The sequence below is a fragment of the Tachypleus tridentatus genome, chromosome 6 (genome assembly GCF_004210375.1).
Source record: "Tachypleus tridentatus isolate NWPU-2018 chromosome 6, ASM421037v1, whole genome shotgun sequence".
Lineage (NCBI taxonomy): Eukaryota > Metazoa > Arthropoda > Merostomata > Xiphosura > Limulidae > Tachypleus > Tachypleus tridentatus.
Window position 1 is genome coordinate 104,666,228 of NC_134830.1, and position 26,135 is coordinate 104,692,362.

Consider the following 26,135-nt stretch of genomic DNA (forward strand, 5'->3'; position numbering starts at 1 on the left):
AACACAAATTAAAAAAAATATTAATGTAAAATTAAGTGAAATGGATACCTACTGAAAGTATCTTTAAGATTTTTGAAAAGTGGATATTTTCAATTCCGTGAAACTGAAATAATACACTTCCTTCATAAATTTGAAACATTGAAATATATTAAATCATTTTCATAAGACTGAGTAACAGAGCCAATGGTTGATCTGTATTTTATGTCAATTTAAATGTTTTAGATCACATCTGTTTTAAAATACAAATCGCACGTTTAAAAAATGCAAATCAAACCAGAAAACTGAGCACTTCTTCATCTTATAGCATCAAATATCCGTTCTAAGTTGAATAAAAAACACCGCAATTATATTAAGTTTATGCCTCTTTTCACTTATTTTCACCAGATATTTTAGTCATGTGTTATAAAAAATCATACAAAAAATTCATTACAAAGCACATATTCGATATTACAACATTATTACTTAAGCTCTAAGCCAATACACCATCCACTTTCTTAATGTTGCATTCGCCACGAGTGTCAATTCTAGTAACGTGACGGTTATGGTGAATCACGTATTTTTCTTGTCATATGCTTCTACTTCTTAATAATACCCGTACTTCCTTTACACACAAAAAACAACTACGCTGCAACAAACTAGGTCGCTTTTACAGTTAACTTTTTTTTTTTTTTTTACTATTTAAGAATGAGGCATGTCTTTGGTTGTGAGATATAAATACATGTAGTTTTAGTCCAGAATAGTAATAAAAAGTGAATCAGGCAATCACAATGAATATATAACCATGTTATTCACCCTTGTAAGTGAAAAAGAAGACTTAATCAAAAAATGCTTCCTTTTCTCTCAAAGAAATGAAATAACTGTATCAGTTGTCCTTATAAAAATGAAAAGTACAGTAATTGCTGTGTTTGGATTTCAGATGATAACTTTTAGTGAAACTCTTAGTTTTTAAAGAAGGGGTTCAATTCCCCTTGGTGGACTCAGCAGAAGCCCGAGGTAACTTTGCTATTACAAAACACAAACAAAAACAAACACAGTTTTCAAAATATATATTTATTTGTGTTTAAAAAACGGGGTTCGATCCCAGCTAGGGTGGAGTGTATACAACCCAATGTGCAGTTTTGGATTAATAACAAACAAACGTTTTGCTACATGTAAAACAGGTTCATCTTTAAATATATTATCCCTAATTTTTATCAAAAGTTTGTTTATACATAAATATTAAAACCCTTCCTTTTAATTACCAGATGTTTTTTAGTTTTTTTCAGTTTCTCTTAAACGATAATTATTGTAATTCATTCAATCAATGAAGTATGCATCTCTTTGTGTGCACAGCATACATCATAAGATATTCTAAACGTATTTTTAAAATTCTACATCAATATGCAAAAATTGCGAATAGAAATCTCATATCGTACAACATGTAGTATTTGTTTTTGAATTACGCGTCAACCTACACAAAGACTATCTGAGTGTGTGTTTGTGTTTTCTTATAGCAAAGCCACATCGGGCTGTCTGGTGAGCCCACCGAGGGGAATCGAACCGCTGATTTTAGCGTTGTAAATCCGTAGACATACCGCTGTACGTGTGGGGGGCGGCTATATGAGATGGCAGTCACTAATTCAGTTACTCTTTTACTAACGATTAGTTGGATTGACATTATAAGGGCCTCACGGCTGGAATGGCGAGCATGTTTGGTGGAAGGAGGATTCGAACGCAATTTGTTTATAACCATTTTTTACGAAGCGCTACGCATGCGCACGTACATACATAGGTTATTGAATGTGTGCCAGACAAAGGTTTGAAGGAATAAGTTATTGAATTTTGTTCAGAAAACAATCTGATAATATAAATAAGAGCATATAAATGTATATTAATATGATTTTGTGTATATTGAAAAAGATGAATAATAAATTGCGTTATGGTAAATCGCATGCCACTGTGTAACCGGGTGACGGCTGTTTCTACTTCATCCATTTAATAATAAATCATTTTTTTACCGATATTAAAACTGACCAAAAGTACGCTTTAATGATAGTATATGTCCCTTAGATACATTATTCTTTGATTTCATGATTTCAGAGTACAAGTTTAATTTCATTTTACCCAAGACCCTTAATTATAAATATTCAATAATTGCAAAAATTCTGAATAAATTTTTAATCAATTTCTAAAAATTAACATGTGCCGTTGTACAGTACATAAAAACTAATCCTATCGGTTAGTAGTGTAGCGCTAAGTAATTGGTGGAACGCATTTTGGAAGTGTTATTGTTAGCAGCAATATTAATTAAGTTGTATTTACATAAACACATATTTCAAAAATAGTTACAGTAATTCAAACTTTCATTTCAAAATACAGGGTGTTCGGAAAGTCACTGTGCAGTTTTGTCTGTTAATAAATATATAAGTGCACAGTGACTTTCCGAACACCCTGTATTACAATAAAAATTTGATTCTGTCACACCTTGAAGCACTGAATGAAAGGGAGGTGAGATTAGTTAAAAATAGTGTGTGTGTATTCATTTAGCAAAGCCACATCGGGCTATCTGCTCAGCCCACAGAGGGAATACAAATCCCTGATTTTAGCGTTGTAAATCCGTAGACACACCGCTCTACTAGCGGGGGAGGCTTTTATTTTTAAAAGCCCACTTTTGTCAACGTGCAACCGAAACAATTTTAAAATTTAATTCATAAAACTTATATAGTCACATGTAAGAGTTTGTCTCATTTTTGGCTTGCCAGTCTATGAAGGTAAGCTGGTAAGGTTAATTCCTCCACCGTATTTATGACCAGGACACGATATTATATTTTTTACATACGCGTATGTATTCTCTATAATGAAAGAGTTGAGTATGAACCCAGTTTGGGCATCAAGGGGTTACTTTAGCCTTATTTTTATTTTCTTGGTTAATTTCAGCCTTTGGCTTTTGTCGTTATTCATCTCTATTAGATCTCAAGTTTCCAAACTAATCAGAATGTTATTAGAAGAAACTAGTGCATAAAACCAAATGATTTCAACTTTGTTAGTGCACTAAGTTAAGAATAGTTCAAACAGAATACAATGACTTCCTAATAATCAGTTTAATATTTTCCTTGTGTTTGGGTACGTAGCAGTTACCGTCAATAAAATAGTTGTCCAGCTCAATTAAATTAAAACCATATCTTGTACTTCAAACATTTAAATATTTAAATCCTTTAATTGTTATATGTTCTTATTTTCTTCTGTTTGTTACTTTGGAACAAGTGTTTTTTGTTTTTTTTTGTCTCTGGTCTCTAAGTCTAAGTTTAATGCTTACTGATCATCAATTTTTTTCACGATCAGTTGTATCCTTATATTTTTCATCCACATAGTGACACAAAACTACAAAAAATTGCGATGGTACTTTAAGAATATCTTTAACTCTATCACTTATCGTTATTACAGATCTATAGTTCTACATTTAACACAAAGAGCAGTAACAACATCAGAAATCAGACGAAATGCACGTTTCTCTATTTTCATTCAGGCTAGACTGTGTTTTACTAAATTCAGAATGTAATGTTCTGTACTTTGACTAGATTTCTACGTTTGCGATAAACACATGTGGCAGGCACTATATCTAAACCACTGCTGTAACACACACTTTGTTTTGTTTTTGCATTTTTTGTACTACTCTCCAGTAGCACAGGAGTAAGTCTGTAGACTTGCAACACTAAATTTCGGATTTCAATAAACGTGGTGAGCAAACCACAGACAGCCATCCATGAGGTGTCTATGTATTTAACAACAATCAAACCAAATTATTATTATTACAATTGAAGAAAAATAATTATTTTGGAACAAGCACAGCCATAAACTTGCTGTTAGTTAATTTTGTCATAATTGTTTTTCGTTTCTTAAATGAAAAGTAAATGACTTGAGGATAATTGAAATGTACAGAAATGAAAAGGCTTGAAACGCAATATTTTTGTTTTTTATTCTTTAGCAACAGTCCGTGCACGACATTTGTGCAACACCTACATATTCGTTACGCCTATCTGTGTTCAAAATTACTGTATTTTGTTTTATGTAACTGATATCAAAGAAAAGCTGGCCATTAGTGATACTTGATCACTCACTTTCCTTCACAGTTAATCTCTGATTATAAATAGAGTGTAAAAGTGATCTATGAAAGAACATGAGTCGAGATCCTGTTTGATAAAACATGTTTCGTGTTGTACTTTGTCTATTCTCACGGAGTACGTGCAACAGCTGCAACTTCCTGCAAAGAAATAGAAACCTAAATTAATAGTTTAATGCACACAAAGGTAGTCACTTAGTATAGATGATATAAATAAGAAATAGCTTTGGTAATTACATCTGTTTGTGATTTTTTGTATGGTAATATGTCTTTTGAGTAGTTTAAAAAATTAAAACGCGTGTTGTAGCCAAGAGTGTGGCTCATGGGACAAAGCTTACTGCAATTCGAAACAGAAGAAACGCATTTGGACAGCAAAATTTTCTAATAAGAAATAGGGTAATTGCTTTACGATATACTGTTTTAACTCAACGGTCATAATTCAGTAACATTATGTTTCTACTTTGCACTACATTGCACACTTCTATATTTAAATACTAATAATATTGTTTGCTTAAGTCACAGAAACAAGTTAGATTTCTTGGATGTAACGAGACTCGATCAGTGTCCAGGTTCATGCCATTCACTTTTGTAACAGCTATTCTGCTAATCCAGTGCATTTATACCTATTACGAGAATCGACTATTTCTTAATTGTTAATGAATTATTGTGTTGAAATCAAACAGTCGAATACAAAGTTAAAATGCGTATTAATATTTCGTTAGCCACAATAACTAAATATTGCAAAGATAAACTGGTTAGTTTTAAATAAAAAGTATACGCCCTTCTCATAAAACAAAACACAAATTAGGTGATACTGAATGAGTCTATATACAATCTAGACACTTTGAACAAAGGCCTTTCTATCGATATGATATTTGTAGCATTTAAATTTAGGAGAAAAGTTCCAAATAGTCAAATGCAAGCGTAAGTTACACAGTTAAGTAATGTGTTATTATAATATAAATTTTCTATGGAATAATTCTTAGTCACAAACATTATAACTTTGCCAAATATTATCTTCTTTTTTTCTCAAATTATAAGTAATTCAATTACAGCTTTTATTGTTATAAAACTTGAAATGTAATAACAAGCGTTCGTTGTTCAGCACACCTGAATACTTATTGTTTTAGTACTTTATTTTCTTATTGTTAGCAATAAGGCCTTGATACCCCTGGTGGGTAGAGCAGAGATAGTCCTTTAAGTAGCTTTGTGCTTAACTGCAAACTAGATATATAAATAAACATACAAAATAAGAATTAAACGATTATAATAAATATAGAATTTTAATTAATTACGTCGTAAAATTTACCAACTGTAATAAATCACATAATAAAGTAAAGAAATTTATTAATAACTTTTAAGTGTACGTCACTGTTGAGTTACGTTAACAAGCATGTGTTTCTTATTCAAAACAGAACAATCTTTATGTTCATACATCTTCCAAATGTATCATTAGTTGTCATAAGCCATCGATATTCTCAACAGTCCAATCCAGGTACTCAAACAAACAATATTTGCGAGAAGTATCTGAAATGCAACATGAGTACAGTTATCTGGCTATTTAAACGAGTTTCTTACATAATACAGTTCCTCCGGCATTTTATTTTCAACAGACAATCTTTTCCGTTATTGATTTCCCCTCGGTGGACTCAGCAGATAGGCTGATGTGGCTTTGTTATAAGAAAACACACACACTCTTCTTTATTGATACTACAAAACTATTATCGTATTTGTTTGGAAAAAAATGTTCAGAGGAAAAAAAGACCACAAGACTAAATAAATAAAAATAATCAACTCGTAGCATAAAATGTTTCAAAAGTATTTTTGTTTTTACTGTTTAGCAATAACACTTGTATAACACTATATATCTATTGTGAGAAAATATTATATTAACGTAGCAACAGAACAGATCGATAGCTTCCAACATTTATGTGTACTTCAATACTTGAATAATATGTGGGAGGAATTTGGAGTTTGTCCTTTGACTTCATTTTATCTTTCAAGGCTTCTCGTGAACAAAATTTATTGATGTATGACGTTTCATTTATCACAACATCTACCTCGCTGTTATCTACTTCACTATAGGATTACGACATAGCTTCTGAAATGTAGAAGTTATTTGTGTGTTTTCGATAGATATTGTTGCACACAACGAATTAATTAGTTGTAGAACAATTCATCTTTTTAGTTTTTAGGATCTGCAGGCTATACCTGAATAATTAATGCACATGGTGATTCACAATCATACATACATTTATTGTATATCATTTAACGCTCTGTCAATAGTCATTTTAAACTTGTATCTATGTATTAAGTGAGTCATATACCTTTATGTTGACTGTTTTATGTCTGGCAGTGATCATTTTATGACAATTTGCATTTTAGTTTTAATGTATGTAGAATTACAGATAATGTTAAAAAGTATTTTCTACTTCCATACATGTTATACTTATTGAATTATTTTAATTGAACAATCGCGATATACATTAAATGAACACCAGAACCCGATGACATTACACTGTGACGATGTCACAAGGTTTACTTTCTAGTAACCAACTTTAGTTAAACATAAACAAACTATATAGAAAATAAAACTACTACGATCAAAACCTAGACATGAAATATGTATCAATCAATGACGGATATAATAAAACAAAGGTTTCTTGGAACTTTTAGAAAAGAAATATCGATTAACAGTTGTCTTTATTTATATACTTGCAGCAATTGGCATCTTAAATGTTGTTTAATTTAATGCAAACTGAGCAACAAGCTGTGTTATCAGGATTGTTACAGAGATAATAAAACTAATAAAGTATACTTTTCGTGATGACGAGAAACGCACTTGAAGTAAAAATGTATCTTAAGACGGCTGGTATGAGTATTAACACTTTTACCAAAATAAAGCAGAGAACAATGATAATACTCGTACCAGCTGTCCTGAGATACAATATTATTTTTGTGTCTTGAGTGAATTATATTGTTCCTGTATGACCAGTAATGTGTGACTTAACCATTTAGTGTTCTCAAGCAATGAATGTATATTTCTAAATCAAACTAAATCCAACCTTACTTTACAATTGCTTTTATAAATGTCAGCTGTCATCCTAACAATTTCAGTGAAAAGTGTATATTTTTATATATATTTATTAAGGTTTGATAACCAGATTGTATTTTTAACCGGATAGAGGATAAGTGAATTAACTTTGTTAGTTTATCTGCATCTGTGAATATCAATACACTTCCTAGTTGTGGTTCAAAGCAAATATATTTACATAAGAAAAATTAAATTGTTTCGTAGAGGTTGCCAAAGCTACAGATATTTGTATATAAAACAGCACGTTTTGGTAACTGAAAAATACAGATGAATTTCAAGTCTGGCTAAAGTATCTTAAATTTTTAAAAAAACACAAAAACATATGTTACCTTTCACAACACACCTCTCTTTGTGGTGTAAAATGACAAGACTTAATGTTGAATAATTATGTGATCAAATAAAATTAGAAGATTGGAAGGTCCTTGAAGCAAGTACATGATTTTTGAAATGAAAAACAAATCTGTAGTACGTATAAAAGCCTATGTATTAAGCAACTACCTTAAATTAGAAAATAGATAAAAAACAAATGCAGAACTATCGAGATATTCTTCAAAATTCATTAAACTAGTTTAAATTTTTGAATAATTGCAAACGTTACCACTTATTTCCTTAATAAATTCGAACCCCAGAAACATGTATTTCACCCAATGCCAAGCTTTGTAGCATATTCTCTGGATTGTTTTTTTTTATTCCGAGTAGTCATTAAAACGAATGATTTGATACGACAGGCACATGTAGATTATTGGACTCTTCACTTAAAAATAATTATGCGTATATATATTATGGCACTATACGTCACTTTAAAATAATGGAATAACAGATTATCATCTACAGTTACATGCAAGATAAAATCTGTGATATATGTATTGTAATTACCTGCTAATTGATAAATTATTACACTTTTCAAAATTCCTTAGTTGTTGTTGAAATAGAAAAATTCGTGGCTGATATGTTAATATGCTTTAGCCAATGCACACTGTAGCGAAAGAATTAAGCTAAGTTTGATTTGAGTATTATTCAGAGGTTTAGTATGTTTCATCAAAACAACTTTTAAGCCTCACCACGTCGTCATAATCCATGTTGCCACTTCAGTTCATGTTCTATCTGACGAACGTACATCCTTAAAATAATTCTGCAGCGCGAAATTTACATTTCCAAAGCATCACTCCCTGTTGGCTTTCCATGAACCATCTAATATTCAAAAACAGAGGTTACTAAGTGTCCATTTCAACTGTCCAATTGACCGATATATCTTCGTATGAACATCTATTTTATTTTACAGCTGCTTGAAGCTCGTTGGTTAAACGGATAGGGGATAGGGCGTGAAAGCAGCTTCTGTTTGTTTTCGACGCAGATGTTTCTTGATTATGTTGCGTAATGTTGCCTGGAGCACATGAGGAGGTTATGCCTCTCACCATTATGTTCGTGGATTTTCATCCGTATAAGACGCCACGTTCTGCTTTCTACGCCATAGGGTACGACTTGTTCCAAGTGTCTTTTTGGATGGCCTTCATCCCAAGTATAACTATTTCTTTTTTTTCCAATACTCTGTCTCGGAACATGTAAATCCCTGATCTGCACATACCTTTATGATCTGAATGTGTGAATATGCTGCTACAAAAAGGCTTGTTACATACCATGATTCATTTTCAGTAAAATCACATCACTTACGAACATCAAACAATGTCAAAATGTAGTTCTGATATATCTCGTTCCGCCGCGATTTTATATCAACTGTGGTTGTTATATAATTTGCTGATTTGTTCATTCAAAATCGTTTTAATATAACAAATTCAACCATCGGTTATTTCTTTGTATGAAACGTTTAGTCTGTTACTGTAAATGCCAAAAGTGGGTGGAACTGGAGTAAAAAAAACACCAAAACTTAACACAAAGATAGTATGTTTGCAATTACTGTTTCCTTTAACACTCCGAATACCCACGTTCTACTACTACATGTTAGCGAAACGTGAAAAGAGCTGCACGAACATTTTAAGATTCGATAAGTGAAGAAACAATGCCCACAAAATTAGTAAACAACGTTAGGTTGCAAAATTAATATTTTTTGCTTGTGACACTCTATACGGTAAAGAAATAAAATAACATGTGTTAAGACAAATTCTCTTGGTTTTCGTAGTTACTCATCAACTTTCTTATATAAAACTTCATGAGAGTGCATTAACTTAAGACAATGTGCATAGATTTAGTTTCACTTTAATGCTTTATAATCTTTATTTTGGAAGAAAAATCTAATTTCAATATTCATTTTTTAAACTATACACTTGGTTTGAATTTCAGGTAAAGCTACACGAAGGCTATCTGCGCTAGCCGTCTCTAATTCAGCAGTGTAAGACTAGAAGGAAAGCAGCTGGTTATCCCAACCCACCGCCAACTCTTGGGCTACTCTCTTACCAACGAATAGTAAAATTGACGGTCACATTATAACGACCTCACAGCTGAAAGGGCGAGCATATTTGGTGTGAGGGAATTTGAACCTGTGACCCTCAGATTACAAGTCGAGTGTCTTAACCATCTGGCAATGCCGGGCCTGGTTTATGTGCTAAACGTTTTTATGATAGCCTGTATATACTATAAAATTGGTCCCCGCCAACTCTTGGGCTACTCTTTTACTAACGAATAGTGAGATTGACCCTCATATTATAACACCCCTCACGACTGAAAGGGTGAACATGTTTGGTGTGACGGGGAATCGAACCCGCGATCCTCAGAGTACGAGTCGAGTGCCTTAATTCCCTGGCTATGCCGGGCCTTTAAACTAAACAACTGTATCTAATTCAAAACTGTTCATAAGACGCTACTAATTGTACCTGATAGACTTTGTATTAAACAGTTTGAGAACTTTGAATGATGTATAGTAATTCCAAAAGTTTCCAAACTGCATGCTGAACATCTTAAGAAAGCAGATAACTTACCTGTAGTTTTCTATTTTTTAGCCCCTCCTTCTGGTAATTATTTACTTTTTCCATTTTAACTTTTATCATTTTTACAAGTTAATGTGCCAAGATTCATAAAAATATTTTTCGAGATAAAACTATTTTCTATAACTTCATTTCCTTAGATGAATGAGTGTTCCAAGAGAATATAACACAAACTTAGTTTCTTTTCAAATTCATAACATCCTTCATTTTGGGATTATATGTATAATAGACTATCTAGTTGGTCTCACGTTTTGAGCATTCTGTTTCCTACAAAGCCCTTTACACAGTTAGGTGTGTTGAAATTAATGTTTTAAAAGCCAATGACTAGAAATTGTTTCTATAAAGAGCACTAGCCTCAGTGTAAGCTTGTTTTCATTCCATTTGATGGCTTTGTAAATTTAGTGCAATTAGACAAAACTTCGTACTCTCATGTTAAATATAATATCTTTTTCACGTGTTTTACTGACATCCTATAGAACAAAAGACCATATTCTTATTTCTTTTATGTAGTTTTAGAACATAATCTACTTTTATTCTATACAGAAAAACAAACAAACAACAACACCGGGATAGCACGTGGTTAAATTACCAAAACATTCTGTATACGTAGTTTACAAGTTCATGTCTCATGCTAATCATTTCGTAAACACATTACAAAAATTTTATTTCATAAAATTCTTGAAGAGATCTATTGGAAAAGTTCTATACTAAACTTGCTAGAAATGCGCACCCATTTCTGTAGAATTGCTTATGATCGCTTATAATTCGTGGAAGGCTGTACATTTTTGTTTCAATAAGTCATTACTGGTGGATAAAAGTGAACGTTATTACAACGAAACTACTGTTTCCATAACCTATCATATGCGTATACACCAATATTTAGAAAGTGACGTGAAAGAGCCACTATAACACGAATTTGTTTATAAAATGTGTGTGTATGTATACATCAATCACTGTTAAATGGCACGAAATAACCGTAATAGAATATGCTTGTTTACAAAATACATATGTATACACCAACACTGATGAAGTGTTACTAAAAATCCACTATATAGTTTGGAAAATATATTTGCATGCACCAACAATTAGGTTTGCAACATTTTACCCCCAAAAACTTGTAAAAGAGATGCCTGCGAATGGTTATTCTTACTTTTGAATTGAAAGAATAGAAGAAAGATAGCTGTTAAGATATTCTTGTCTGACTAAATAGTATTATTTTGTCACTATTCGTATAACACATCCATTGCCCCAATGTACGGATCGTGTTTTTACGGTAGTGGGCTGCGAACCATGAACCATTGGTTTCACACTCAGCTCACGTTGAACCACTAGATTGCGTCTGGGCCCCTACATTTAGAAAGTAGCATACATAAGTATTTTTCAACGTTGTAACGAAGTATATAAAATAACGTATAAACAAACTCCTTGCTCATATTTCACATATGGCTCTAAGAAAAACGAGTTTCTTTCACATTGTGCTATTTTAAAATTGTAAATTTAAATCGATAATATATTTTTGTATTAAGATTAAGCTATATACTAAATGTTATTCTACATAGCAAGCTATTTTATTACCTAATTAAATAACTCCGTGAGCTCAAAGAAATGACGATATTTGATAAATATATTGGTGTAATAACAGGCAGGATTCTAATTCCATGGATAATATTTCAAGTGAGAAAATTCAGTGTTATTTGTTTATGTATTCCCAAAGAAGTATCGTGGCTTCGCATTAAATATTTTCCAGCTTCAAAAACGCTGATGCACCATTTCTTCAACAAACACTGTGCTCGTAACACACACATTAAAATATGTAAATACCCGCTTTTTGACGCAGCACTAGTTATGTACTATTGTTATTATTTATGATATTCATATGAACTTACAAAAAAGAACACACAGATAACAGGTAACAACAGCATTTTTCTTGATATGCCATTCATTTGAGGAAGGAAGACATAAAAAGTTCAGTTTACGACCTCATTAGCTTTCACAGTAATCAGTAACGCCTGGTTTCTAATCAGACTACGCGTTTTGTATATTCTGCATTTGGAATAGCCGTTATATAGTTTTAAAGTTTTTATTATTTATTTATGAAAAATGAAATCAGTTGAGTTTAAAACCTCGATATATATTTGTTCATAGGTCTGTTTTCGGTAAAGATAAGGTGTGAGCATTATTCGATGTATTGAGAAAAGAATACTTAGCATATGAATATTTTCCTTCCTGATGCTCAGACTTGACGATTCATAAGTCAAGTTATTATGAATCAGATTGGGTGTGATTATTATTTGGTGTGTGACTGTAGAAAATCTTATCTAGCATACACACACTACCCTTTTTGATGCTCGGACTTCGTAGAACATGAAGTACGATACTGAAAAATAGGTATGGTTTGGTTTGGTTTTAATTTCGCGCAAAGCTACATGAGGGCTATCTGCGCTAGCCATCCGTAATTTAGCAACGTAAGACTAAAGGAAAGGCAGCTAGTCATCACCACCCACCACCAACTCTTGGGCTACTCTTCTATTAACGAATAGTGGGATTGACTGTAAGTTTATCACGTTCCAACGGTTAAAAGGACGAGCATGACGGGAATTCGAGCCCGCGATCTTCAGATAACGTTGAGTGCCCTAACCACCTGGTCATGCCGGGCCGAGTTTCATAATAGGCATTACGATACTGTTGAAGACGACATCAGTTTATAAACCATAAAACGTCTACAGCTATGAACGTGAATCTACTTTTCAAAACTTACTTTATCATCGTAAGTTTGCTAAAATACAAGCCGAAGTACAGATTCTTTATTGAGCTTTACGCTTAAGTTCGGCTGTTTACAACAAATTATAGAAGCATTCGTGCAAAAACAATATAGGCCCGGCATGCCATGTGGTCAAGGCACTTTATTCGCCACCTGAATCACCGTCCTATTAAATATGTTCGCTCTTTCAGCCATTGGAGTGTCATAATGTGATGGTCAATCCAGATTATTTGTTGGCTAAAAGAGTAACGCAAAAGTAAGCGGTGGATAATGGTAACTAGTTGCCTTCTCTCTAGCTTTTCATTGCTAAATTTGGGACGGCTAGCGCAGATAACCTTCGTGTAGCTTTACACCAAATTCAAAAACATAATACAAGCATATAAAGAGAGAGAGTGTGATAAATACAAGTTATATACATACATAGATTATATATATATATATATACATACATAATTTTTTAAGCCAAAACAAAACACACTACAATTACACAAAATATGCTTCATTTTAGAAAAAAAGATCCTAGGGTAAAATCTACAATGTGGGATTATAAAACGTATCTTAGATTTTGGAGATGACAGCGGAAGTAGGACCCATATTGCGGTACGGATACACCGTCTATCAGTCTTAACCTCCAATTCGCTAGTCTCACATAATAAAATTAAGAATTTGGAGAGCGTGATGTGGGTGCTCAAGCCCAAAACGTTCCACATCTGTATCACCCTTCACTGCCTGCAGCAAGTTGTGGGAAGGTGACCCCTCTCCCATGTTAAAATAACAATAAGAAAAAGATAGACATAAAAAGATAAAAACGAAAAATAAAGAAATGAGGTTCTACCAATTAGGGATAAGTAAGATGAAACGTACCCCTTGAAGTTAGCATTTAATATGGTAGAGGCACTTGTTAACACGACACTGAACTATATCAGTATACTAAGTATACTTCATATGCTTTTACATGCGGCTCAAGGTGTACATCCACATAAAATAGTGCAAAATTCTTAAATGACCTTAAATTGGAGGTTAAGCCTGATAGACGGTGTATCACCACCGCAATGTTGGTCGTACTTCAAGTCACCTCCAAAAACTAGGATATATTTTATAAACCCACGTTGTAGCTTGTACTCTAAGATTTTATTTTTAAATGCAGCATATTTCCTTTCATGTTAATCTGTTTTGTTTATGGCTTAAAAATTGTGGTTATAATATAATTAATCAAAAGTTGGGACTTGCTGTTTCTAACGTAGTCCTTCCTTGTTATTTTGTTTACTTATTTAACCTCTTTAAATGTACACACACGCATTATACACACACACACACGCATTATATATACACACACACACGCATTATATATACACACACACACGCATTATATATACACACACACGCATTATATACACACACACACGCATTATATACACACACACACATACACGCATTATATATACACACACACATACACGCATTATATACACACACGCACACACGCATCTATATATATACACACACGCACTATATATATACACACACGCACTATATATATATACACACACGCACGCATTATATATATATACACACACGCGCGCGCATTATATATAATATACACACGCGCACGCATTATATATATACACGCACATATACACGCATTATATATACACAATAATACATACACGCATTATATATACACATAATAATAATAATATATACACGCATTATATATATATACACACACACATACACGCATTATATATATATATACACACACACACGCACGCATATATATATATATATATAACACATACACGCATTATATATATATATATACATGCGCGCATTGCGCACGCATTATATATATATATACACACACACACATACACGCATTATATATATATATATAACACGCACACATACACGCATTATATATATACACACACACAATAATTGCGCGCATTATATATATATATATACACACACACACACACGCATTATATATATACACACACACACACACGCATTATATATATATATACACACACACATACACGCATTATATATATATACACACACACATACACGCATTATATATATATATACACACACCCACATACACGCATTATATATATACACACACACACATACACGCATTATATATACACACATACACGCATTATATATATACACACACACATACACGCATTATATATACACACATACACGCATTATATATATATACACACACACATACACGCATTATATATATATATACACACACATACACGCATTATATATATATATACACACACACATACACGCATTATATATATATATACACACACACATACACGCATTATATATATATACACACACACACATACACGCATTATATATATACACACACACACATACACGCATTATATATATACACACACACATACACGCATTATATATATACACACACACACATACACGCATTATATACACACACACACACACACATACACGCATTATATATATACACACACACATACACGCATTATAGCGAAATTAAATAACTACATCCAAATTAATAAACAAAATAATGAGGAAGAACTGCATTAAAAACAGCAACTCCCAACCGCTGATTAATTATATTATAACTATATAAAAAACACATTAACAAAACACATTAACATGGAACAAAATACGCTGTATATTTTTAAAAAAAGGTCTTAGAGTACAATCTAGATCGTGGGATTATAAAACAAATCCTAGGTTTTGGAGGTGACTGTGGAAGTATGACTTACATTGCGGTGGGGATACACCGTCTTTAACCTCCAATTCACTAGTATCACATAAGAAGATTATTAATTAGGAAAGACAGATGTGGTGCTCAAGCGCACAACGTCCCACATCTATATCACTCTTTACTGCCTGAAGACAGTTGCAGGAAGGTGACTGCTCTCCCATGTTAAAATAAGAATAAGATAAACATAAAGATGAAAAATAAATAAAAATAAGGTACTAACATTTAGGGGTAAGTAAGATAAAACGTACCTCTTGCAGTTAGCATTAATGCCCCCAATATGGTAAAGGCACTAATTAACATCAATAAAATGATAGTTTACTGTGACTGTCGTGTTTTTATGTACGGTTCAAGGTGTGCATCCGCATAAAGTAGTGCCAAGTTCTTAGATGACTTTATTTTGAACTAAAAATAATTTTTAGTAGAATTTCTCTGATCTTACTTTCTTTGTATTTATTTAACACATTTTTGTATTTATTACAAAATAATTTAATAATTTTATTTAACATTTCTTTATTAAATCCATAGATAAAATTATATATGTTCTTCATTTATGTTTGTTCATCTTTTTATGTATCTTTTTCTTATTCTTATTTTAACTTGGAAGAGCAGTAACCTTCCCATAACTGTCTGCAAGCAGTAAAAGGTGATATAGAGTTGAGCACCCAGATCTCGTTCTCCTAATTTCTAATTTTATTATGTAAGACTAGCGAATTGGAAGTTAAAACTGATAGACGGTGTATCCCCACTGCAATGTGAGTCCTAATTTCTAAGTCACACTCCAAAACCTGGGATACATTTTATAATCTCACGTTGTAGCTTGTACCCTAGGATCCTTTTTTAAAATATGCAGCATATTTTATTTCATATTAATATGCTTTGTTTAGGGCTTAAAAATTATGGTTATAATACATACATACATTATATATATACACATAGACACACACATATATATATTCATACATACATTTATATATATATATATACACATTGTGCAGTGAAAAATATTTTTTTTATAAATGTTAATTTCTATTCATTAAAGTAACATTAATGGCTTTTTCTTTCTTTTCGACACGGTTGTTTCAGGCTACAGTGGTTCAAGTAGTCGTCGTAGTTCGAGGGTTGTTGTTTTTATATTGAGAAACAGATTTTGTTGTAGACTGATTGCCCACACACAAGATCATATACGATCCCCTTCAAATTTGGGTAACTTAGAGAAAAGTTACTTATCAACCCCTACTGATCAAATTACCAAGTTCTCTGTCAATGTTCGAGAAACGTTGAAATATTTAAGTTAATTTGTTACAGCAAGTTATCCTTGATAAATCAATAACAACTAAAAATAATCTGCGTTACACACACACATGAATACGTATACACATAGTTAAACAAAGTGCTCAGTTATTGGTAAGCTAAATGCTCAGTTTCAGATTAGAAAAAATATAATTACTTTTATACATATATAAGTATATATACGTATATTTATTATATATGTATATAGGTACCGACGTAAAATTGTACAAATAAACGAAAATATGTAAAATCTTCTTGCACATTACATTTATATGTATATTTATACGTATGCATTAAGTATATAAAGTTAATACATAATGCTACAGATTTATGAGAAGAAAAATGCCATTAAACACTCAAACGTTCACGACTATGTGTTTTTACATTTACTCTAGTAGTAAAACAACGTTATACAAATTTAAACAGAAAAACTTCCGATAATATTTCTTCCTCACCTGTGGTTACTGGAAGATGCACAACTTCATTACTGTTAAATACGAAATATTTCAAAGTTTCTAGATTCGATAAATTCATTCATTCCTTGCTGCTTCGTATAAATAGCGTTCTTAAAGTAAACCAACACCTGCCAACGAAAGTTACTTCTATTGCACGTGTTATGCTCGGTATTATAAAAAATACACGACACACAGGAAACAGGACGTCTATATATGCACAGTTTTGTCATATAAGTGATAAGCGTTACGACTTGAGACGCTTACTTTCCCACATATATTTTCATTGAAATAAAATAGCTTTCAGAATTGTAGTAAGATCAAACGATATAAATCTTGTGACATGTAGTTACTGAGTACAAATCAACAAAAGTTTAGCAAATTGCGTTTCAAAAGTGGATACAAACAATACATTTCCGCGTGTTACCTTCCACGTGCTAATAAAACGTCTTTGTCTGGCGCACGTTTACAAGATAGTGAGGGTGGCTTCATAAGGATAACTATGGTAGTTAGTTCCAGCACAGACGTTCACTCTCACAATTATCGAGGAAGGATATAGTGCTTTTAACATTGAACAAAGTAGTTCTGATGTAATAGCTGCTTTTGGGATTCGACTTTACAACTAATTCCTACTTTTTGTGTATACTCTTAACCCTCATGTACTGTCAAGTAAATAAAGGTAAATAACATTCAATTTCAACATGTTACACAGATATAATAATAGAAATAGTGTTTTTAACCAGCTAAGGAATTAGGGGCTTTGCTTTAATTACCAAAAAAAAAATAACTACAAGTAAAAGTTTTTTAAAAAAAGTAAAACTGTTAACAACAAAAATTCCACAGTAAAGTAGAAAAGCAAACATTACACATTAACGAAGATACCATCACACCATCAGAAAGTTATTATTGAATCCTTTGCTGGTTGTTTTTAATTTTTTTACATAATATAATGTATTTACGATATTCATTTCTCATTTGAAACTTAACATAATACTTAACTGATTAATATCTGTGAAAAAAGAAATTGGTGTGTTTTGCTTTGAATTTCGCGCAAAGCTACACGAAGGCTATATGCACTAGTCGTCCCTAATTTGGGAGTGTAAGACTAGAGGGAAGGCAACAGTCATCATCACCTACCGCCAACTCTTGGGCTACTCTTTTACCAACGAAAAGTGGAATTGATCATAACATTATAACGCTTCCACGGCAGAAAGTGCGAGCATGTTTGGTGTGACGAGGATCCGAACCCGCGACCCTCGGATTGCGAGTCGAGTGCCTTAATCACCTGGCCGTGCCGAACCGTGAAAAAATAAATATCGCGAAATATTCTGCATAATGAAATAATTGTGGTAACAGTCGAGAAAATGTAACATAACTGTTAATTTTGTAAAAAGTAGTAACCAGTTAATTATGATCAAGAATTTAGTATATTTGGTAACTTGCGAAAATTCATGAAATTCACATACTGCATAATTTTAATATTAACATCTTATGAAGAGTTACTGCGATTACGGCCATGGAGGTATTGTCGTAATTCTATCGTTGCATCCCTTTTTTATGAGTTCGTATTGGAAATTCGCAAAAACAACTGCACAACGACTACGTATCCTAACCGTCTCTACTTTTGAGCTAATAGATTAAAGGTAAGGTAATTAGTCAACAGGATCCACCGCCTACTCTTGGAATATTCTAATTTAATGCTGAAATTTAATTGTTTCTTTCTTACAGTGCACCGCTGATCCTAAGAATCACACTTCACTACGCTAACCATCAGGTTGGGTTTAGTCCATTTTGTTCATAAGTGATAATAAATTGTGATTTCTTTTCCTGGATAAATAACTACAACGTTGCGCAATGAACGTTATAGTCTTGTTGTCGCAGTCTTTGAACTGTCAATACTTTTTAACAGATAACATCTCAAAATCCAATTCATGAAACAGAAACATATTAATTGGATTTATCTGAATAAAATAACAATAGTTCTTCTCCGAGACAAAATATTTGTGAATGAAAGATAAATAACAGAGATTAAACTTTCTTTTCTTTTCTTTTTTTTACAGTTCAACACAACCAGATTTAACGTGTATATAGATTTAGTACAGATAAAGTACACTCTGAATAGCAAATCAGAATCAATTCTTTTTAACTTGCCACACTTTTTTTGCTTTTTATGTATTGTTAGCGGTTAAAACATAATGTGAAAATTACTTCAGATAAACATTCACTTACTACATGTCTAAACATCGTAAACAAAAATATTTTGACAGTATTTTTCAAGTAACTGTTGTTCTCTTTCTCTCTCTTTTTTTTTTTTTTTTTTTTTTTACACGTGCCAGAAGAGCAATGAGTTTAAAATAAACTCTACAGGTATTCAGCTAAAACTCGTCTATAATGCTGGATTTTCCTACAGGAAGAAATTTTCTTTACACCCAATTCACAAAAAGTATCAGTAATATAAAATGTACAAATAGATTAATTTTTCACATTGTCGAAAGATGAACTTGCTATACCATTATATTTTAAAACGTCGTTACAATAGTAAGAGAAGAATTTTTGTATAGCTTATCTTCTAAATCCTGCTAATCATTTTAACGTTTCCGGTGTTTCGAATGTCGAAAAGATCACTAATCTATGTACTGTGTACATGAAATTGTGTTTATCATATTATCCTTCGGAATAACCATCATGCACTTGGCAAAGTCTCTCTTAACATTCCATAATTGCAAACACCTGTTCATTCAAATGCTGTGCACATGAGAGAAGCAACATATTTTTGAGGGCAAAGGACATGAATTAACTGTACCACTTTACATCATCAAACTATCAATGAACTTACAAACACTCAACGTACAACACGGAGCTTAAATTCAAAATAATAATAACCAGAAGAGACCGTCACCCAAATGTAAATGAACACAAGCAAATAATATACTATCTGTGTGACGTAAAATGTTTATAACACTATTTACAACTAATATCTAGTTCTAGGACGCTTTTCATCCAAAGGTAAATTTTACACGTAATTGATGTAGTTGAATTTATACATACTATGAACGTGTTTTTTGTTTTTTTAGTTTCTCTCAAAGCTACACGTATATTATCTACGCTAACCGTCCCTAATTTAGCAGTGTAAGACTAGAGCACGGGTTCCCAACCTTTTGGCACTCACAACTTGAAAATGTAATTGATGAAATAAAATTAATATTATCCCAAGCTACTTCTAACAAGGCTACGCGACTCCCCTGTCAAGGCTTTGCGACCCCCTTGGGGGTCGCGACCCACCGGTTGGGAACCCCTGGACTAGAGGAAAGGAAGCTAGTCATTACCTCCCACTGCCAACTTTGGAATTTCTCTTTTACCAACGAATAGTGGGATTGACTGTCACCATTATAACGTTCCCGTGGCTGAAAGAGCGAGCATGTTTGATTTGATGGGGATTTTAACCCGAGACTTTCAGGTCACGAGTCTAGCGCAATAACATCCTGGCCACGCCTGGGCCCCTGAATGTGTTACTAATGGCTCTAAGCACCTTCTCTTAAAGTGCATCTAATAACTACATCACAAAGAAAGTCAAAACTATTGCAAATAGTAGTATATATACACACAGAAACAAATCTTAAAATATCAATAATTTTATCTGTAAAACGAGCCACATCTCTTTGCCTATAATCTTACTTGATTAGCCCTCCCAGTGGGACAGTGGAATGTCTGCGGACTCACACAGCTGGAAATCTGGTTTTAACACCCGTGATGGACAGAGCACAGATAGTCCATTATATAGCTTTGTCCTTAATATTAGTCCTTCGCTGGCACAGCGATAGGTCTAAAATCAGGGGTTCGATTCCCCTCGGTGAACTCAGCAGATAGCCTGGTGTAGTTTTGCTATAAGAAAAAAAATATATATACTTGTTTAGATTTTTATTTTATTTTTTTGATTTTTAGAATTCAGGAAAAGTTATGAAACATTTTAACACTAACTTCGACCGGCAAAACATTTGCGATAGTTATCATGCTCTTCGCCTAACTTTACCTCATTCTATCATTTCTCTGCACTGCATTTAAGCAACGTTTTTGGTAGATTATTATGTGTTAGATCGACAAATCCTGATCTATTTGAAAAAAAAAATAATGCGATTAGACAAATAGATTCACGTAGTTCTAACTTTATTTAGTTAAGTTACACGTACGTAATTTTATTTATTAACACTATAAGTAAGGTAAACAATAAAGTAATGGTATTTATAATATCTATAACATCGTTTGGCTATGAAACAGTTATGGGCTTTCAATGCATGACTGCTTTACGAATTTAAATAAAGAAACTCATGAAAAGAAAAAAGTAGCTAAAATGCATTTATGACAGTCTGTGAAATAAAGCAAAGCTAAATCATTGCAAAGTAACGTAAATATGAAGTTTTAATGAACTTAAACTTAGTTGTTATGCAGAAACGTCTGAACTCGTGCTCATAAATGATCATATGGTTTGAAGTAATTGCGCATACGTATTTTAGACCTAAACAAGTCAAGATACCCCCTAGAAATTTTAGTTAATGTAATGCTCATTTACTTCGGAAATTACACACGAATTAAGCGTTGTTTGTGCAAATAAAATCTAAGGTTGAGATTGAAGCCAGTCGTCACATAATGACAACGATATGGATCAGCATGGCCAGATGGTTAGAGCGTTCGACTCGTAATCTGAGAGTCACGGGTTCGAATCTCCGTCACACCAAACAAGATCGCCCTTTCAGGCGTGGGGGCGTTATTATGTGATGGTCAATCTCGCTTTGTTAAACTTATAATGCAATGAGTATGCTATACGATGGAACAATGTCAACGAAAAGGCCTTTGTTCAAGGCCTTTTTAACGATATGATATTTGTAGCATTTAAATTTAGGAGAAAAGTTCCAAATAGATAGAAGCAAACATAAGTTAGAGTTTGTGGAATATGTTATTATTACATAGATCTTTTATGCAATAACCCTTAGTGACAAATATTATAATTTGACCAAATATAACCTTTTTTATTCTCGAATTGTAAGTAATTCAATTACAACTTTTATTGTTATAAATCTCGAAGTGAAGTTACGAGCGTTTGTTGCTCAGCACATCTGAATAGTTATTGCTTGTAACTTTATTTTGTTATTATTAATATAGTCACTTTAATCAATGCACAAAATAGTTATGAAGTTTGTACTTCCTCTCCTAGATATACTTATCCTACACACACACACACAAAGCAAAACACAACGTGATATTCAGATTTACCATTGAATTCTAAATACACTTGATAGCTTATGAAAGGACTGCAGGAAACAATAGTTTGCTTGTGACACAGTTACCCTACGACGGAGCCTTTTGCAATAGAAAGTACAATTTAGGACTGTTGTCAAGAGTAAGGCTTTTAGGTGAACATGTGGTGACGTGGAATGTATCGACGTGGTGAGATTCCGATTTTTTTTTTTTAATAATGGACTCAACCTTTGTATTATCCGTCCTGGTAACAAAAGGTAAAAAAGTTTATGTTGAAAGTAACAGTTTGAAATACCTTAAAATAGATGGAATGATACATCGATTAAACTTTGCCTCAACTTTTTTTAGACCCCCAAAACTGTAATTGTGAAATTTCGTTTTTGCTTCAGGAACCATTAAGAAAGATAAAATTTAGATATCAAAGTTTATTTGCTCAAAAACTAACTTTTGCATGTAAAGTTAAATTGTAATATAAACTATATTTAACACTTAAAAACAAATGTGTTTCTTTTTTGTTTTCAGATTTGATATAGTTGTGTTATTTTTTGTAAGAAATACGTTATCTGGAGATTGTTTCAATATTTGATGTATTGAGTAATTTTATTTTTTTTAACTGACTGTTTGCTAAATCTGTTAGTTATTTACAAAAAGAGAATGAACTTGTAGATAAATAATAACAGTTACAACAATAAAGATTAAACGCTGAGAATTCATATAATAAAATATACAATGCAAACATAAGACAATATGAAATAATACACCAGAGAGGAAAGAATATGCTAAAGTATGCGATTAATAATAAAATAAAAGAGTCAAACAGTGACAGGGATCAAAAGTTGGAATTAGTATTTCGATTGAATAAAAATGAAACAAAACAACACGAACAAAACGAGAATAGAAAAGTTATCCAAAATGTAAACAATTTTAAAACAAAAATAATAATAGTAAGTAATGCTAATGTAAATATGCAAACGGCCCCATTACACCAAAATAATTTTCACAATACTCTAATAGTTGCAAAAAACCACAAGTAAAATAGTAAACCTAAAAACTTTTGAAACAGAAAATGAAAAACGAGGAAAACTTTATAGATATTCAGTTGTTTTAAGAATATGTTAACCACTAGATGGTGCTTGCTATGGTGTCCTTGATTTGGTTCTTTTAAATTACACGAGGGTTACCTGCGCTAGCCGTCGTTATTGTGGCAGTGAAAGACCAGAATGGAGGTAGACACTTATCGCAACCCACCGCAAAGTTCTGGGCTATTTTTTTACCAACGAATAGAAGGATTGATCAAAACATCATAAATGCTCCCACAATTGAAAAGATGAGTATATTCGATGGAAAGGGGATTCGAATCTATGACCTTCAAATTCCTTTATAGTGTTAAATTTTGTCTAGTGTCAAGCACGAAGTTACAGAATGAAATATCTGTGTAGTGCCTAAAAGGGGTATTGAAATCCTGTTTATAACGTTATAAGTTTCAAATAGTAAATGAATTACTAATATATATTTATTTTAATATGGATTTTTGTTTTAGATAAAAATATATTTGGAAATGCACGTACCTTATAGTGTTAAATATTTGTTACGAAATTTCCACCTATCCTCTAAATTTGTAGAAGATTCTTCGGTGTTAGAATAAAAAATGTACTTTAAAGAACCACGCCGAAAATTTATAAATCGACAATTTTATAATATTGTTATTGGTTTGCTGCAGTTAGTATACTCTAACCCTTAGAAGTTACAACTGTGATAAACGCTTATCAATCGGGAAACAGACAATTCACTAGGAATGCTTAGAGATATCCAACATTACAAACCCTTTAACTTCAGAGAATTAGCTTCGGACGTTAGTATTTTTTTCACAAGGAAATTAGATATCTTCTTCGGTTTGATTTTTATGAAGTTCGCGCAAAGCTACACGCTAACCGTCCCTAATTTAGGGGTGTGAGGCTGGAGGAAAGGCATCACCCACTGCCCACTTTTGGACTACTCTATTGCCAACGAATAGTGGGATTGACTGTCATATTGTAATGCTCCCACGGATGAAAAGCTAAAGTTTATCAACTCAGAATTAATTCTCTCATCGTGAACTGTCGATAAAATATTCAATTCCAGACCATATAGAAGACTTAGTATTGTTTGTAAGTTTATAAAACTTTTATATGTAAATTATTATTTGTTACAACCGTTATTATAAATTGTATTCTTGTTTGTATATTAAAATATATTTGTGTTAAGAAAGGAAATTTGTGTGTGACAATATTGTTGACAGATGTCATAAATTTAATATATATCGATATTAAATTAACTTTTAAATTAAAGTTAAAATTTCAGGCTATTTGAATACGCAAATAATAATAAATCGGAGACTAGTCCGGGATAAATAATACATAACAAAACTTTGCGCTGAGCTAGTGGAAGGAGAGTTAAAGGAAAACAAAAAAGAAAAAAAAATCAAGTTTCGCCAACTATGATTTTGCCCATTCAATTTGTGGAAACATTAACTACAGTGTGAAAAAAAAAAATATATCATACATAACATAGAAATTTATCTCTCACGAAACAATGTTCCGTATAAACATCATATAGATATTTATAACCCAACACTCTCTGAACAAAATAAATTCAGCTTGCAGTGATAAATAAGTATAAAAAATGGAAAACATCCCAAAAGCTTGTGATTAAGCTTGGTGCTTAATTTCAATCAATGTTTTGAAAAATCTATCCACAAATGTAAACGGTTATGAATTTCACTTTTCTGTAATTAACGGAGGAAATATATTTGTTCAAATATATTTCAGGTGTATTTTGTTCATTTCCATACAGCTTCTGCATGTATATGGTCATAACTCTGTCAAGTTAATGTATCAAGGTCGTAAACGTGTGCTAATCATGTTATAGTATTAAAAGTTACATTTTGCAACTTTCCTACTTGAGTTTCAAGCTACCATTTACGATTTTTTTTAATTTCTTGGAAAGGTACTATTCAACAAGCAATACAGAAACCTGCATACTTGGCTTGGCATAATATATTGTGTCCCACACTGGCTGAAGTATGTAAGCTATGAATTAGTGAGATGTCTTACTACAGGTTTGTTATAAAATTGTGACAAGTGTGTCAACCTCAGACCATATGAGAGGAGGATAGAAACTGAAGTTATCATGAACAATAGTGATTCATAATAGGAATTGCAAAGAATTGTAAAAAAAAACAAAAAAACATTACAAAATCCGGGCAAAAAGTACCTTAAATAGTAACGTTTTAGCCCAAACAACACTTTAAAACCTTTACTCTTGATTCTTAATGCGGTACACGTATAAAGTGTACAAAGAGGAACGCATGTTAACTGACAGTGAAAAGAAAATCCGCTCAAAACGGCACATTAACATTTTTTTTTTTATTCTGATTATTCTCTTCCCAGCCTTCAACAAAAACGGCTTGGTATCTTGCACTCAAAC

General features: G+C 32.4%; 1 protein-coding gene across 14 annotated transcripts in view; it reads right to left on the reverse strand.

The window, feature by feature from the left end:
- The window catches only part of LOC143253229 (uncharacterized), a 146,306-nt gene that overhangs the window by 110,143 nt on the left and 10,028 nt on the right, over window positions 1–26,135 (reverse strand). For 10 of the 14 annotated variants that reach the window (XM_076506722.1, XM_076506716.1, XM_076506717.1 and 7 more), the window contains one exon: window positions 21,093–21,299. Coding sequence is in view for 1 of the 14 variants with exons in the window: in XM_076506712.1 (XP_076362827.1) it covers window positions 8,255–8,265 (11 nt within the window). In the remaining 13 variants the exon portion in view is untranslated. Of the gene's footprint in view, window positions 1–52; window positions 170–8,254; window positions 8,902–17,420; window positions 17,901–21,092; window positions 21,300–26,135 lie in introns of those variants that run through there. The other 4 variants (XR_013029455.1, XM_076506724.1, XM_076506712.1 and 1 more) reach the window with 4 other exon arrangements.